The sequence below is a fragment of the Colletes gigas genome, unplaced genomic scaffold, assembly GCF_013123115.1.
Source record: "Colletes gigas isolate AHSC1104 unplaced genomic scaffold, ASM1312311v1 Colletes_gigas_Sc00055, whole genome shotgun sequence".
Lineage (NCBI taxonomy): Eukaryota > Metazoa > Arthropoda > Insecta > Hymenoptera > Colletidae > Colletes > Colletes gigas.
In genome coordinates this window covers 263,006-279,908 of record NW_025106684.1, presented here as the reverse complement: position 1 = coordinate 279,908, position 16,903 = coordinate 263,006, and the positions used below count along the sequence as shown (strand labels likewise).

Below are 16,903 nucleotides of genomic sequence, written 5' to 3'. Positions count from 1 at the left end.
CAACACATAAAATGATGATACGTGCTCAGGAAATCGTGTCAACGTGAGTGTACAGAAGTACAAAAAACATAATAAAAACCTGTATCGACATCTATTTATTTAAGCCATAGTTAAATGCGCGCGTGCTCGGTGAATATTCACAGTAGATTTTTTTGACAATGAAGTCTCAATGAATGATCCCCCGTACCTGCCGAGCCTCTGTCGACAAGCTTACTTGTTTCGCGATGGCCACGGAATCGCATCGACTTTTTTTGTATGACACCGGTGACAAAGGGATACAGGAGACAACTGGTTTCTTGTCACGCGAATTATCGGAACGCATCGCGGGGCACGTGAATTATGGCGCTATTGGGTTTCAGCGCGCCCGGGCAAACACAAAAGCGAAATCAAAATGCAATCGATGTTGGCGCAGCTGCCAGTTTCGCGAAAATTTTCGAACGTGATTGCAGCCACGCGATCGCATGCGACATCGAAGGAACAAGAATACATTGGCGCCATTAACTACAGTTGATCGATTGCAAGGTTGATTGCGAGTTAACGACGGCGACGGTATTCGACGAATCGCTGGAACAGACCGAGCACGAGATTTTCTGAACGCTCGTCGTCCATATTGACCGTTTTTCTCATAACCGATAGCACCCGTGGTTCGTGTTGCCTACTCGCGGGACCATATTTAAATTTTCCTCGCATTCGAACGACCGATAATTCAGCGGAAAATGTGGCACGAGATATACTTAATGCTTTGCACGGCTTGCAAGGATTTTGTATCTTTAAAGAAGCTCTCTGAAAATATTTTTCGGACACTCTGTTTATCGAACGGTTTGCCTCTCGAGACTTCCATTAATTAGAAAACTCAAAGAATAATATTTACTTGAGTCTTCGTAGTTATTTCTGGATTATTACTTAGGATGTTATCTCTGACGTTTTTAGTTTTATAAAGCTTCATCGATTACGAGAATTCAGCCTGAAAGCAATTTGCAGGACAAAGTTCTCGTAACAAAAGAAAATCCGTGTAGAGAGTTTGGTACGATGCTATAGAAACGCAAATAATTAAAGTCACGTTGAAAATTCATAAACAGATGCCCGTAGAGTAAGATGAGTTAAAGTTAGAGGCTGTCGAAAGCTAGGTTTTGGAAATAATTATTAATCTCGTTATAAATAATACAGAGGCAAAGTATAAATATGCAGTGACTGTGTAGAGGTAAGAAAATGAAATTCATGAGTTTTACACAAATATGTGGTAAGATTTTAATCGATCTTTTGGAATTAAACCGCATGGCTTTCGATCCAATCCAAATAAGACGAGACACGAGTATAAACTGTGGGATAGTCGGTGAGTGCACACGCCATCGACCAGGACACAATGCCAATAATCTTTCCATCAACAGTCAGTGGGCCACCAGAGTCACCCTACGAAGAAATAGTGTTATTAATTCGAATAATCAGGACCCACTTTGTTCGAAATAAAGAGAAATTCAAAGCGATATTACTCCGTGACATTGTAAAAATCACTGCTATTCGCAATTTTATCAGTGATTTATATGTCGTGGTATTTAAATTACGACTTACGTTGCACGATCCTTTTTCGACCTTGGGGTCATTAGCGCAGATTTGCGTGTCACGGACTGCGTAGCCTATGCTTTTGTAAACATTTTCGCACGCGGTTTGATTACTTATGTACAAGTCCGCCTTCAGCAGTTGTCGTGACTCCGGACCGCCCATCTTTAGAATTAAACGTGTATACCACAATAGTTGACGTTTTCGAAATTAAATATTGTTCGGTGCAAGGTGATTTAAAACTCACGTGAATGTCACCCCATCCTGACACTATAGCCTGTGTCATAGTCGGGACATCTTCGTTTGCTTCCGGCAGAGGAACGGGGGATATGTTTTTATTCAACACGAACGGCGTTTTCACCTAAAAAATTGAGCAATTTAATGTGCACGAAAAATCAATAGGATAAAAATTAAAATCGGATTAATTTTTTAATGCTGTACGAGTCGTAATTGGTAAAAAAAAAATCGTCGAAGTAAATATGAACCTCTAAAAATATAAATTTTATCGAGAATCGATTACGTTGAATTTGCAAATGAAATTTAAATGTATAAAACAGAAAGAATTTATCTTCCAAAATGTCACGATACGATAACGATATAATTTTTTTGTTCGAAACATTTGGAGTAGATATCGTCGTTGCGTTTTAAAAAAATTATTTCTATTTTCGAAATCGTTTACCTTGAGCAAGGCTATGTCGTTTATCCACGAATCCCTCGAGTTGTAGTTTTCGTGTAGAATAATCGTTTCGACTGGACGAACCGACGAAAGACGACTATCCAAGTTTACAATACCGGCAACGACTTGGATCGGATAAGCTAGACTGTTAACAGTATCGCAGGCCTTCTAATATTGTCTGTGCCACGATAATAATCGATGATTCCGCTGTATAGGAAATTACGAAACTTACTCGATTACGCAGTGAGCAGCCGTGAGGACGTATTGTGTGTTGAGCAACGATCCGCCGCAAAAGTGATACTGCGAGCCATTGGTTTGAATCGACACCTAAAATGTTTGTTAAATTTTCATTCACCGATACTTTTGTATTTTCTCCGAGAAGTTGATAATTTAATAAACATAACACAGTCACTGTTAACAGAGTAAATTAATTTTTTTGTATAGGTATAAAATTACCACTGTCAAACACTAGTGTTTACCTGGTATGGAATTTCACCCAATTTGACACTTTCACCGTCTATGATTCTTGGTATGAACGTGAATGTATTAGCGGCTGTAATTTATGAGAATAATAATGTAACTAGACATTGAACGTAACTCTTGGCAGACGTTGTTTAGATATACCAAATAACGCGTGACTTAAATTTTTTAAAGATAGCTCAGACATTTTTAGTTTTGAAAAATGAACGTATAACAAGATTTTGAAGTTCGAAATGATTTCTGTGTTAACTTTAATGAAGCTTCAGTTAGTGGTACAAATCTTGGACTGTATTTTGTTCACGTTCTTAAACTTTCAAGGAATACTGTTTTAAACGGTGTTACTGTTACATATTGTATTATACTTTACTGATTAAATTGGCTTTAGCTTGTAATTTTTACTAACGAAGCTGATATAGCTGATGTTGTTGTACGTACAAAGGGTAACTTTTTGCTTACTTACCATCGGAGACTGCCAGTAGAGCAAAAAGTGAGATTATTGCGAGAGCCATGTCTTCTCGATAAAAGGTAACTGGAAGACATGATCGGACTTGCAACTAATTTATACTTCATGTATCTGTCGATAGTGATCTAGAATACGTGATTATTACGAAGTAATTATTCTTATTTCTGTTAAAGTTAAGATACAAGTTTTTTGATACGTACAGTCGGGGACAAAAGTAAGTGGAAATTACCACCAATGGAAATCAATTAAAATAGTACTATTGTTGTATAAGTAAACTTTATTTATTACGTGTCTGTATGGTACATAAATTATTTGATAAAGAATTGAACGAAATACTTTCATTTTTAGAAAAATTAATATTTTGTATTACTACCTTTTATTGAGTTTTCAATATAATCTTTGGTTCTTTACGACGTAGTCTATGTATAATACCATACAGATGTGTAATAAATAAAGTTTACTCACGCGACGATAGTACTATTTTAATTAATTTTCATTAACAACTATTTCTTTTTGTCCCAGATTGTATTGCCACTTGATTTGTCTTATCAAAACGAATTTTGTATCGATAAGCTGTATCGTAATGAATTAAATTTTGTATTACTACGTGAATTAGTCGAACAAAATATACATTGTTCTTTGTTCCATTTTGATGTACATTCGATTCGATGTATAATTTTTGCTAGAAATTAGAAAGGAAAAGAACTAATTACAACATTATTAAATCATAGCTTTTATTTTACTGTTTTTTTTTTGTTATTAAAAGTGGTACTCTCGTGATCAAATAAAAAGATGTAACTTTTCTCACTTTAATAAGAACGATACGTTTTGTTGTATCAAAAACATTGTTTGAAACAGATATTTTCGTAGCAAACGTAAGAAATTCAATTCGTGCTATTTATAATAACATTTTCCATTAGAAATATCACGTTTGGCGTTCACAAGATTAATAGTACTCTTATTAGTTTTTATTTTCGAAACTATCGTGTAGATGCATTCGCAGAAACGTAGTCGAGACTTTCAAACGCGTTTCAGACAATTTAGTTCGTTTAAACTGCCTCGAATCAAACTGCATTCTGTTTAATCCAGCCCAAGTGAGACGTGACGCGAGTGTAAACTGTGGGATACTTGGTGAGTGCACACGCCATCGACCAGGACACAATGCCAACGATCTTTCCATCAACAGTCAGTGGGCCACCAGAGTCACCCTACGAAGTGAACATATTGTTAACAAAATCATCAGAAAAACGTAACGCTAACGATGCATGAAATTCCAATGGAAACTGTAGCTTACGTTGCACGCTCCTTTTTCAACCGAAGGATCATTAGCGCAGATGTGGGAGTCGTAAATGTTCATCATCAACGTCTTGTAAACCTTTCTGCATTTTGTCTGATCGGCTATCAAGATACGCGCCTTCATCAGTTGCTTTGTCGTTGCTCCGCCATACTATGTAATTCAATGTTAACGTTGCAGTAAAATCGCGAAACGTTTCGCGCCATTTATCAAATGTAATGCAAACTAAAAACTTACTTTGTCGGAACCCCATCCTGACACTACAGCCAGCGATTTGGCTGGGATAACTTCGTTTACTTTCGGCAGAGGAACCGGGGCTATTTGTCTGCTGGTCACGAATCTTGTTTTCACCTGCAAAATCGAGAATATCGTCGTACAAAGACCTCTCGAGTATTTCTGTTCTTCGAAAGATGGTGCAAGCTAAATGTTACGATCAGTCGTCTCGAATTTATTCGTCGACTTGTACCATTTCGAGAACAGAACGCTTACCTTGATCAAGGCTATATCGTTCACATATGAGTCTTCGGCAGAGTATTTTTCATGGGTAATGATCTTTTCAACCTGGTGCACCGATACTCGGTTATCGACGTCCACAGTGCCGACAACAACCTCCATCGTGTTAGGCGCTTGTCTGTTAAGGGGTAAATTTTTTAATATTATTCGCGTCGAGTCAACGATTAAGGATTCCACTTGTTGGAAAATTGCGAAACTTACCTTACGACACAGTGCGCTGCCGTGAGAACGTAATTCGCATTGAGCACCGACCCGCCGCAAAAGTGACGATTCGATGCTTTTAATTGAAGCGACGCCTAAAATGTAACAAAGGATATCGTTCTTTAAGCCATCGTTCGGAAATATTTTTAAGACGAAACGAGCAGTCAATAATAGGGCAATAATTCACCAAACGCAAGATAATTGATCTTCGCTGGGAATTTTAATTTTCATTTACCTGATACGGTATGTCGCCAGTTTTCACAGCTTCGCCATTGATGATTCTAGGGTCGAAGTTGTATGGTACTGCGGCTGAAATTATAATAATTAATTATTAATGTAATGAAAGCTTAAATATAAAATTTATTCGTTGTATTGATTTTCTGCTCCATCGTCTACTCAGTCGTTTAAACATATTATCGTTTCTGATCAAAAAGCCATTAGTCTTCTTAGCATTTAATTTTGACTGATTAAATCTTAGTAATTTATACTGTTTTATGTATTTAAATCTTATTATCACTTACCATTGGAGACCGCCAGTAGCGTGAAAAGTGGCAACAACATTAGAGCCATGTTCCTTGGGTTAGTTTGTGCAAGAGGTACTGTGAACATGTGACAATTTTTTAAGCATTTACTTAGACCTTATATGTATACTCGTTTGATGCTATCTTGAATCGGTAACTGCGATTAAAAAATCATTTTTTATCTTGATTTGGATTAGAAGCAGTATTTTATGGACATATTAGCGGCAAGATCATTTTATCAGGCCGAATTTTTGATAAATTGTATCAATGCGATTTCGACAATAACAATCGTTTGTTCCGGATCGACGAAATGTTACATAAATTATAGTCTTGAGAGCTTTTTTTCCAAACAAAGTTTCCATCAAAGCTTCTTTTGCAATTTATCTTGTAAGTGCTATATATTTCTTTGAATCATTTTTTCTCAGACTTTTGTAAAATTTTACAAAGCGTTACAAAGTCTTTTCGATTTATAGTTTAATCGTAGAACGTAGAGGCAGCTTCAGAAGTATCTGATTTGTGTTTATTATACACAATGTTTGACTGTGTTAACATTAAATAATTAATTATTTATTATCGTTTCCGTATCTGTTTGATCCATTTCGTGTACTTTTTTTTAATAAGCCATTCTAAAGATCTCACGTCATTTATTAATTAACCACGTATTTTACGATCGATATCCAATATCCATTTTCGTAGAATTCACGTGGAAGTTTGTAATACTTATTTTTCTTATTTATTTTATTTAAATACGTTTCTAAACTTACGGTTGATTACGTTTCGAATCTTTCTTTTTTTTTTTGTTATGTAATGTAGCGTTGGTAATTACTGGGAATTGATATTTATTTTATATTACGATTATAATTTATTTTAGTCCCCAACCTGAACTTAACTCATTCATAATGATCGTTTCTAATATAAATGAAAAAGAAAAATTAATGATTTGTAGGTTTGGCTAGATCGATGCCCAGTCGCTGTAGAATTGAAGTCATATCTCTTACTTCTCATAAAACCCATTCTTCGAAGCTATCTTTGAATATTTCCGTTATTTTTTTCATTTTTATTATATAATCCCATCAATACAATTGCTCTTTTCATACGCTTTTATTTAACTGTATCCGTTGTAAATACGAAATATTGCGATTGATTTTCAAGCACTTTTAATCCACTTGGACCTTCAATATATTGTACACACATCTGCATTTTTTATTTCAAATAAAGTTAACACTTTCTTTCAATAAGAGTGAAAAGAGCATTGTTTATGCGTCGCAGCGTCGACAATTATTTTAGCGACGATTAAACGACGCGGAGGAATCTTCAGCTAATTCTGAAGTCCTATCAAAAAATGTATGTGGACTGTAACTTTGATTTGTATACGCTCTGGTGAGCACGACTATTTATTGAGACTATGGGTGATATGTGTCTTCTTTGCGAATTTGGTTTAGTCTGCTCGAGAGTGTCCGGGGTCCGCGCAAGAAACCTCGAAGATTTTCCACGCGAGTGGATTGGTTGTGTGTATCCCCAATCAGGATCTTAGGCTACAATTTTGACTAATGTTAACGCCCTTTTGCCAACCCCGATAGAGCGGGGGTGAGGGCAATGGGACGCATGGGGGTGCTCTCGAAGGCCCAGCGATGCAGCCAAGGATGCCTCCAGGTTGACCGTGCCTGGCAACAACCGTTACGCACATGGTTTGGCCGACCCTTCGGCCGCTCCAGGTTTATGATTCGGTCGGTTATTAAACGAAACGAAATTCTAAAGGCTAAAATAAATGGAAAAACTCGAAGTGACTGAAATAAACTTTACTATCGCGAAAATGAGATTGCCGGTAATAGAAAAATAAACTCTAAAATATTCTTGGTCATTAAACGCGAAATAAACTAACACTCCCGTCCGTGTCATAAACGGACCTTCGAGAATCATCGCGAAAGGTGTTCCGCATCGGTCGGAACAAGCATTGCATTTTAAAACAGAAAATAAAATAGAACACGCTCAATTCTAATTTGGTATCAAATTCTAATTTAAAAAGAAAACAATATAGTTGTGTATGAGGATTTTCGTTAAATTCTCCATAACAAATTAATAAAAAGAGTTCGGTTGGAACCGTGATACTGAGCTGACGTGTTTGTCAACACCGAGCGTGCTGTGAACGCGAGTGCCAAGTACAGTGCCAATCAAATCTTATAGGTATTCATGATAGTCTGTGTTACTGTGAATTAGTGAATATTACTAAATTGTTATAAACCAACTTCTTAACCCATTTCTACGCCATTCTCGGTGCAACCTATTCACCGAAATGGCTTCTGACCACGGAAATTTGGTACCCCAAACTGTTAATAATGATTCTAACGCACCACGACGAAGCTACAATAAGGTAGTACAAAGTGATTGCTTCCCCAAAAAAGATCAAGCGATCATAATCGAAGCCAAAGATGGAATTCAACTAAGAGATTACGCTCATGCATTAGGCAGAATTACCAATCCAGCGAATATTAGATTTATGTCAAGAGTATCCAACGGTAGAATTTGTGTCTTTTTGGCGAGTAAGAAAATCGCGGACGACCTCACCGATAAATATAAACACATTAAAGTTAACGGTATCGATGTAACCGTAAGGCTGTTAATCAGCAAAGCTCAACGTATAATACTTTCAAACGTTTGCCCAACAATCCCTCACTCAATAATTGAAGGAATACTTGATGAAATTGGAGTAAAAAGAGAATCAGCTGTATCATTCCTAAGAGTTGGCATGGCAGAAGAGGGTTTTACGCACATCCTCAGTTTTCGTCGCCAATTATATGTCCATCCAGATGACACACACAAAATCCCAGACTCAATCAAAATTGAATATGAACAAACCACATACTGGATTTATCCTTCCACAGATACATTAAAATGCTTCATATGTAATAAAGAGGGTCACGTCGCAAAAAACTGCAAAACCGAAAAAAACCAACCCTTGCTATCTGAATCTCCACAAACAAGTGTCTTTATAAAACCTCAAGACCCCAAAATAGCGCCAATAGTATCAAATATTGATAGTACAAACATGGCAAAAGAATCAGAAAACCCTAGGGACAATACGGCAACAGAAACCATGGACATAGATCCATTGATCAGAACCTCAAAACGCACAAGATCCGAAATGACCGACGATTCAAGCCTCACCACAGAAGGAACCAACGATTCAAACCATGCCACAGAAAAATCAATCAGTCTTCAACAAATCCTGGAAACTGAATCGAAATGCAAGCAGCCAAAGAAAAAACCAAATGTTGCAACAAAGAGCGATAAAAGCATAGATGACATGTTGCAACCAGTTAAACACGTACTAGAAGAACCTGGTAAAATGTTAAACTTCTACCAACTTAAAAGCTTTATTGAAAACACACTTGGATCTCCCAACACTAGAGAGATTGCAACAGAATACACAGACGACGTAGAAGCTCTAGCGAATTTTATGAAAGAGATATACCCTTACCTCACAGACCGTTGCATCAAAAACAGATTCACAAGAATCACGAGAAAGCTAGTTAAATCTACCAAGGCTGATCACTCAATGAGCTCTCCTACTCCTTCGGATTGCTCAGATACTCCTCAGTGCTCCGAAGACGAACACACCAATTAAATATCAAACAAAAAATACCGTTCAATAAGTATAAATGCTAAGGAAGATTATACAATGGAATCTTAATAGTTTCAAAGCACGTTTTGAATTCTTACAAAAATTGCTCCAGGATCATCGGCCATGTGTATTATGCCTGCAGGAAACCAATTTCAAAGCAAATGAAACTATCAGTATTAAAGGTTTTAAAGTAGTCCAAAAAAATAGAAGGAATGCCTTGATCGCGAGCGGCGGAGTAGCAATCTACATGAAACAAAGCCTAAATTACACAGAAATACCGCTAAACACTAATATTGAAGCAATTGCGGTCTCAATCATTCTATATCAAAAAGAAATATGTATATGCAACGTCTATATTCCAAATAACCACCAATTTCAAGAAGCCGAATTAATCAACATTATAAAGCAACTCCCCAAACCTTTCTTATTAATGGGAGATTTCAACAGCCATAATACAATGTGGGGATCTGCAAACACAGACACTAGAGGAAAACTAATTGGAAATATAATACTCAAATCAGATATCATCTTGTTGAATAATTCCGAACCCACTCATTTCAACATGTCAAATGGCTCTTACAGCTCAATAGACCTAACCTTTTGCAGCCCCAACATTTTCAACAGCACTAAATACGAAATTTCAACCGAGTTATATAACAGCGACCACTTTCCCATTATCATTGAACTAATAGACAATAATGCTGATAACCATATAATACAACCTAGATGGAAATTCAAAAAAGCCGACTAGCCGCTATACCGCCACGAAATAAATCAAAACCTTCCATCATTACAAACGCCTGATGCCTCAAACTGTTCGGAAATAAACCAAATATTAAAAGAGTTTGAAGAATTAATCATCCATGCTGCCACAAAATCCATACCTAAAACATCAAATAATACAGAGAAAAAAAATATCCCTTGGTGGAATGATGAATGCTGCAATGTAATTAAAGAAAAAAAACATGCCTTCAATGTATACAAAAAACACAAAACCGATTTCAATTTAATAGAGTTCAAGCGGGCAAGGGCCAAAGCAAGAAAAGTCCTTAAACAAGCAAAAAAGAATTCGTGGATAAATTACATCGCATCCTTAACAAAGACCACTCCATGTGAACAAATATGGAATAAACTGAAGAAAATTAATGGCCAGAAAGTAAGTTCCCAAATTACTGCAATCAAGAGTTCTGAAAACTCAATTACCATAGACGCTAAAGAAATTGCCAACCTTCTAGCTACTACTTTTGCAAATAATTCGAGTAATAAAAATTTCGACCCAAACTTTCTCAAAATTAAAGCTAGAGTTGAAGAGAATTCAAGACACGAGCATATCATCTCTCAGACGAGCAACCACCCCCTTAACATGAAAATTCTGCCTACAGAATTAAAATCGGCGCTAAAATCTGTTAAAAATTCCAGTCCAGGACCCGACAACATTCCAAATATTTTTATACAACAACTACCAAAAGCAGGAATAAATTATTTATTAGATATCTACAACTGCATATGGCTGAATGGTGTCTTCCCTACCAAGTGGCAAGAAGCAATAGTAGTGCCCATTCTAAAACCTGGAAAAAACAAGCTTCGAATCGACAGCTACAGACCTATCGCCCTGACATGTTGCCTATGCAAACTGCTAGAGAAAGTAATCTGCAAAAGACTGCGATGGTATTTGGAGACCAATAACCTACTAGGAAAAAATCAAAATGGGTTTAGACAGTATCGTTCGACGATGGACAACCTTGCAATGTTAGATATAAACATTTGCGAAGCCTTCCTTAGAAAACAACATCTAATAGCAATATGCTTAGACATTGAGAAGGCTTACGACATGCTTTGGAGACACCGAATAATACAACAACTTATAAAGTGGAACATAAGTGGAAGCATGATACAATTTATATACAATTTCCTAAAAAGCAGATCTATATATGTCCGTGTCAACGGCAATTTATCCAAGAAAGTTGAAATCTTAAATGGGGTACCGCAGAGATCTGTACTAAGCGTAATTTTATTCTTGATTGCAATAAACGATATCGCTGAAGTCTTCTCTAAACCAGTTAAATACACCATATTCGCTGACGACTGTACCTTCTTTATAACCGGGAAAAGTCTAAGCACCAGTCAGCAAATCCTTCAAGACAATTTAGATAGACTCCAAAAATACGCCCTACAAACTGGATTTAAATTCTCAAAAAACAAAACCACCGTTACAGTTTTTTCAAAACAAAGAACAACACAAAACCACCAACTACAGCTACACTTAGGCCAGCACCAACTCTTGATAACAAGCACTCCAAAAATCCTCGGTCTAATTTTTGATAACAAATACACTTGGACGCCATTCCTTAAAAAGCTCAAAGAAGAATGTGTCAAGAGATTAAATATATTGAAGGTCATCGCTTCGAAAAACTGGGGGGCTGAATTCCAAATTCTAAGTAATACATATAAGGCCTTAGTTCTGTCTAAACTAGATTATGGATCAATCGTCTACGATTCTGCAAAACCACGCGTTCTAAAATTATTAGCACCTATACATAATGCCGGAGCTAGAATAGTCACTGGAGCTTTCCGAACGAGTCCGGTAAATGCAATTCTATGTGAAGCTGGTCTAATACCACTGGAAACTCGAAGAAAACAACTGAGCTTATCGTATGCAGCAACCAGATTATCAACGCCTTCAAATCCTATCTACGAGAAATTAACTAACATCGCCCATTTCAATGAATTTAAGGAAAAACCCAAACTTCCGGAACCGTTAAATAGTAGAGTCAAAACATACTGGCAAGAACTAAATATGGATACACCAAAAATCATATCAAGAATACAGTATCAAATTCCACCATGGACGATAGATCCTCCTTGCATACTCGATAAAATTCTGAAAGCAGGCAAACAAATTAACCCAAACGTTCTCAAAAGTTTATATACTGAATTATCGAATGAATACCCGTACCATACGCAAATTTTCACTGATGCTTCAAAATCAGGACAGGGGACTGGATGTGCGGTATGCACTCCCGAACATGAGATCCTATTCAGGCTCCCGGAAACATTCACAATATTCACTAGTGAAGCGTTAGCTGTTCTACAAGCCTTGAAGTACATAGAAGAAACAACACACAATAAATCCATCATTCTAACTGATTCTAAAAGCGTCCTACTCGCCCTACAAAATTTGGAAACAAACAACACTGTAATCCAAAACATTATTGAATTAAATGAAACACTTAAGCGAGACAAAAGAGAAGTGTTATATTCCTGGATTCCCTCCCATATTGGTATTGAAGGTAATGAAAAGGCTGATACAGCAGCAAAACTGGCTAGCTCCAGTACAGCTATAACGAAATGTGAACAGGCAACTCATCAAGACATCCAAAAGCATTGCACCAAGGCGCAAACGGAAGTGTGGAATGAAGAATGGAGAAATAGCAGACCAACTAAGCTACATAAAGTTCGAAATAATATACATGACTTCAATCCGGCGCTACTACTAAATAGAAAAGACCAAGTGAAAATAACCCGACTAAGAATAGGACACTCGAACTGGACACACTCATACCTTATCACAAAAACCGAACCAAATTCCTGCGACACCTGTAACGTACGAAATAGTATTGAACACATCTTGACAATCTGCCCTAAATACAATATGAAGATTATCCAACACAAGTTACAAAACTCACTAACGATCTTACGAGAAACAGATTCCTGCAGAAAAGTTTTAAACTTCTTAAAAGACATCAATGTATACCAATTGCTCTAAATATGATTAGCCCCACTAAGTAACCCAACTGTGGTCACTAATAACCTAAAAGGTGCATGTGACCTAAAACGCTCAATAAAATTAATAAAATTTCATAACAAATAATCAGTACGAAGCTCTTTATTTGATTTTACTTGTTTGACTTTCCAGTAATTTCACGCAGTCAATTACTAAGATATTTTGGTATTTTCTAATTAAATTACTTTGCTTCGAACAGAATGATATTTATTCTACTTATTTTAACTAATTGAACGTGGCTATAAGATGGTGCAAAATGATATAATAACGAGCGAACGTTAAGATGCAGAGTTATCATATGTAACGCTAGATTTACGGGTATTGATCGCACGTATATTCATTGATACCTTTCATGTTGACAATTACCTTAAAATACGATTTTTTTAAAAATTAGAATATGTATTCTTGCCATTGCATCGATCAAATTCAACATAAGTTGTTAAAAAATAGTATTTACGCGTTCTGCAGTTTCCGTGAATCTAGCGTTAATGGACATTCTTTGTAATAAATTAGTTGGCTTTTGTTCAAGTCGTGGTTTTATTGCATTTGTGGTAACATTTCACGGTATAATCGTCACTCTCAATATAGAAAAGATTGGTACATTTCGTTTGAGTTTTAATGCTCGTTAAGTTTTGTATTCCTATTACTTTTTATTTGGATCTCGCGGTTTCCGTTTGTTCGATTTAGACTGCGTGCGTCTTTATCCAATTAAGGTGAGACGAGACGCGTGTGTAGACGGTCGGGTAGTCCGTAAGGGCGCAACCCATGGCCCAGGAAACGAGACCAACGAGTTTTCCTTTCACTGTCAGAGGACCGCCAGAGTCACCCTGTAAACACAGAAAGATCCATTCGTAAACATCGACTCAATTATATTTCGTACACAACGGAACTTCATCTTTACGAGTCGCATTAAAAATTAAAAAAAAGTTTCCAACGACTATGTTTCGTCGAACCAAAGAAACATTAACGAGACGATTATTCACGACAATGTACGAGTTTCATAATTTTTACGCGTCGAAACTTACGTTGCACGATCCCTTTTGAGCGGTTGGGTCATAGGCGCAAATCTGCGTGTCGTAGACGTTGAGGGACTCATTTCCATAGATGAGTTTGCAGTACGCTTGGTTCGCGATCAAAATATTCACGCGTTGCAGTTCAACAGTCGTGGGGCCGCCTTGCTGTAACCGAACGAAACACGCGCAATTGATAGAGAAATCACCTCTGTACGGGCGTTTAATTTTGACTTGGTTTTTTTTTTTTTAATTATTACGTTGTAACCCCCTACGGGATTATTAGCACAAGTTTACATAGAAAAAAAAAAAAATTACAAAATTAAGTACATGAGACAGTGAACTTAGTTGCTACTTATACAATACGTAGAATGAAATTACAAATGAAGATCATGTTTCTTAAGGAATTTAAATATAACCATCACAGGAGGTATAAGTGGTTGAAAAAGGAAAGCATCAATCGTATACGGAGGGAAATAGCCTTTAGAGCACAGCTGGTTAATCATGTCCGGTCTGTCAGAATCGTATAAAGGACATTGCCATATGATATGATTAAATGATATGATTCGGAAAAGTGAGACAGCTAGTTGAAAGTGGTTAGAACGTAATCGGTTGGTAAAACAAATAAAATCCCTAGGAAGGGCTTTTCGAGTAAGCCAAGGAGTTGTAGAATCACTATAAAAGTGTGCAAAATACTGTACGGGCGTTGTGGAATCAAGCATCGGAATTATTTTACTTACCCAAAGTCTGCCCCATCCAGAGACTGTGGCTACTGTGTTGGCAGTGATATTTTGGTTCGGAGTTGGCAGTGGGACGTTGGCAATTTGCTTCGATGTCACGAACGGTTTGTCAACCTGTAACGAGAACAATCGGGAAATGAGAAATGATCTCGCAGTGTTAATCCTTTTGAACCGTAGTGAATTAAAATTTGGACGTCTCTATGTTTGTAATAATTTACTTATTTTTAATTACTTCAATTACCTTAAGCAGCGCTATATCGTTCTTCCAAGAATCGCTTGCGTTATATTTTTCATGAACAATGATTTTCTGTACGTTGCGCTGAATTACAGGGTTCGTCAAATTTACCGTGCCGGCGACAACTTTGATCAGTCCAGCCGAGTTGCTGTAAAAAACATCAATCATTTTATAGAGGTACAGTATCTCGCGAGAATACAGGATTTAAATATGAATTTTTTTTTTATTCACTCTCTGACGCAATGAGCCGCGGTGATGACATAATTTTTGTTGAGGATCGATCCGCCGCAGAAGTGAAACGAGCTGCCCTTGTTTTGAAGGGACACCTGAGAAAAGGGAAACGCATTTTAGCAATATCATCGTATCATGTCAGGGAAAGAGTTGTATACAGTTCGAGTCGATTACTTTCTTCGATAAGATTTGCATTTCGATAGATTAATTTATCGTTGATAGAGCTCACCTGATACGGGATCTCTCCTGGCTTCGCAGCCTCGCCGTTTACGATCCTTGGATCGTACTGCGGCAGCAGGCCAGCTGTGTAAATAATAACGGTACACAGTAATTAGTATTTAGTAATTGTGGACGCACGGTTGCTCATTATGCAGCCGACGATGCTTGCTCTACTTATTAGCCGCGTTTAATGGCGCAAATTGTTCGCGCAACAACGTTGCGATTTTGTAAAAATATTCGACGGGGACCAACGAACGTTCAGCAATAACAGAAACTAATCGCTGATCTTCGATTCGCTTAGAATCGATAGAATTCTCGACGATATATTTTCGAAACGAGCGTCCAGTATTTTTGACTTGAATTCGATAAGACTACTTAGTGGGGATTAAATGCTTGATTTATTGATCGTTATTATCAGGATTTAAAAATGAACGATTTGTGGAATAAACGATGGAAAATCAAGGTTGCTTACCATTAGAGAGCGATAAGAGGCCGAAAATGGCTAACGTTGCCAGGAGCATGTTTAATGCGTGTATAGATACTGTAGACTGTATTGAAACCTTATCGTCGTCCATATATACGATCGGGACTGTCTTTCAAAAGTGCAAACTCTTCCATTTCCTCATTATTGTAGATTAGATAGTTCTGTAATCTCTGCTGTGTCAACGAACCGTTTCACGATTGATCCAGATTGCTGTGATTAATTACTTTTTTTTTTCGATAACATCTTTGACGTTCGTCGATCTATACGTTTCCTTGTTTCTGTCCGGTTGGGTTTACACAATACGCGACCGATCGAACGTTATTTGTACACTTGATTTATTTGTATTATTTAATGGTCACTCGGTTTGTGACGTATCGTTTTGGATTTCCCGTTTCGTAAGATCTTTATCTCTTTCGATAGATAGTAGTTGTATAAGTATTGTTACGATAAGGGAACATTTAAAGAATCGATTGGGACTGCAGCAAAAATGATTTATCTCAGCCTTTATTAATTGATAGCTTCGAAGTCTGAATACCGGAGACGCGAGCATTTTGTAATTAATTACCTGAATATTTTTCGTTAAAAATATTATTTAGTTCCATTTTGTTTAGTTTCTAAATTCTATGGAAAATTTGTGTTCGTAGCTGATATAATAAATTATTTTTATCATTTTTATGAAATGATTCTCAGACATTTTCTTACTCATTGCGCTTTCATGCAGACAGAATAAATATTGCGTAGAATCTTGAAGCGAATCGATGAAATAGTTCTGGGAAGAGATTTCTCTGAGTTAATATTTATAAATGGAATTTTAAAAGATTTTGTACGTGCAAAAGTATGAAGCAGAATGTCGTTTGTTTCAGTGCAATAGAA

General features: G+C 36.9%; 3 protein-coding genes across 3 annotated transcripts; all 3 read right to left on the bottom strand.

The window, feature by feature from the left end:
* Nucleotides 1-1,222: 1,222 nt before the first annotated feature.
* On the bottom strand, nucleotides 1,223-3,222 carry LOC122403489 (trypsin-like). Its single transcript, XM_043407030.1, has 7 exons — nucleotides 3,174-3,222; nucleotides 2,713-2,786; nucleotides 2,466-2,560; nucleotides 2,237-2,378; nucleotides 1,805-1,918; nucleotides 1,570-1,722; nucleotides 1,223-1,410 (listed from the first exon to the last, which is right to left on the bottom strand). The coding sequence occupies exons 1-7, from the start codon at nucleotides 3,220-3,222 to the stop codon at nucleotides 1,267-1,269; spliced, it is 771 nt and encodes a 256-aa protein (XP_043262965.1). The 3' UTR covers nucleotides 1,223-1,266.
* An 893-nt stretch (nucleotides 3,223-4,115) lies between these two features.
* LOC122403487 (trypsin-1-like) lies at nucleotides 4,116-5,754 on the bottom strand. Its single transcript, XM_043407029.1, has 7 exons — nucleotides 5,706-5,754; nucleotides 5,420-5,493; nucleotides 5,185-5,279; nucleotides 4,960-5,101; nucleotides 4,708-4,821; nucleotides 4,471-4,623; nucleotides 4,116-4,384 (listed from the first exon to the last, which is right to left on the bottom strand). The coding sequence occupies exons 1-7, from the start codon at nucleotides 5,752-5,754 to the stop codon at nucleotides 4,241-4,243; spliced, it is 771 nt and encodes a 256-aa protein (XP_043262964.1). The 3' UTR covers nucleotides 4,116-4,240.
* A 7,877-nt stretch (nucleotides 5,755-13,631) lies between these two features.
* LOC122403477 (trypsin-1-like) lies at nucleotides 13,632-16,130 on the bottom strand. Its single transcript, XM_043407016.1, has 7 exons — nucleotides 16,019-16,130; nucleotides 15,557-15,630; nucleotides 15,328-15,422; nucleotides 15,103-15,244; nucleotides 14,862-14,975; nucleotides 14,137-14,289; nucleotides 13,632-13,938 (listed from the first exon to the last, which is right to left on the bottom strand). The coding sequence occupies exons 1-7, from the start codon at nucleotides 16,119-16,121 to the stop codon at nucleotides 13,795-13,797; spliced, it is 825 nt and encodes a 274-aa protein (XP_043262951.1). The 5' UTR covers nucleotides 16,122-16,130; the 3' UTR covers nucleotides 13,632-13,794.
* Nucleotides 16,131-16,903: the final 773 nt, after the last annotated feature.

Bases quoted from the DNA above. Each gene is read 5' to 3' on its own strand.
- LOC122403487 (XM_043407029.1), bottom strand. From the start codon at position 5,754: ATGGCTCTAATGTTGTTGCCACTTTTCACGCTACTGGCGGTCTCCAAT. The intron at 4,822-4,959 runs GTAAGCGTTCTG...TCGATTTTGCAG, and splicing joins ACGATATAGCCTTGATCAAG to GTGAAAACAAGATTCGTGAC. The intron at 4,385-4,470 runs GTAAGCTACAGT...TTCACTTCGTAG, and splicing joins TTGAAAAAGGAGCGTGCAAC to GGTGACTCTGGTGGCCCACT.
- LOC122403489 (XM_043407030.1), bottom strand. From the start codon at position 3,222: ATGGCTCTCGCAATAATCTCACTTTTTGCTCTACTGGCAGTCTCCGAT. The intron at 2,787-3,173 runs GTAAGTAAGCAA...CATAAATTACAG, and splicing joins TCTACTGGCAGTCTCCGATG to CCGCTAATACATTCACGTTC. The intron at 1,919-2,236 runs GTAAACGATTTC...TCAATTTTTTAG, and splicing joins ACGACATAGCCTTGCTCAAG to GTGAAAACGCCGTTCGTGTT.
- LOC122403477 (XM_043407016.1), bottom strand. From the start codon at position 16,121: ATGGACGACGATAAGGTTTCAATACAGTCTACAGTATCTATACACGCA. The intron at 14,290-14,861 runs GTAAGTAAAATA...GTTCGGTTACAG, and splicing joins CTGGATGGGGCAGACTTTGG to CAAGGCGGCCCCACGACTGT. The intron at 13,939-14,136 runs GTAAGTTTCGAC...CTGTGTTTACAG, and splicing joins CTCAAAAGGGATCGTGCAAC to GGTGACTCTGGCGGTCCTCT.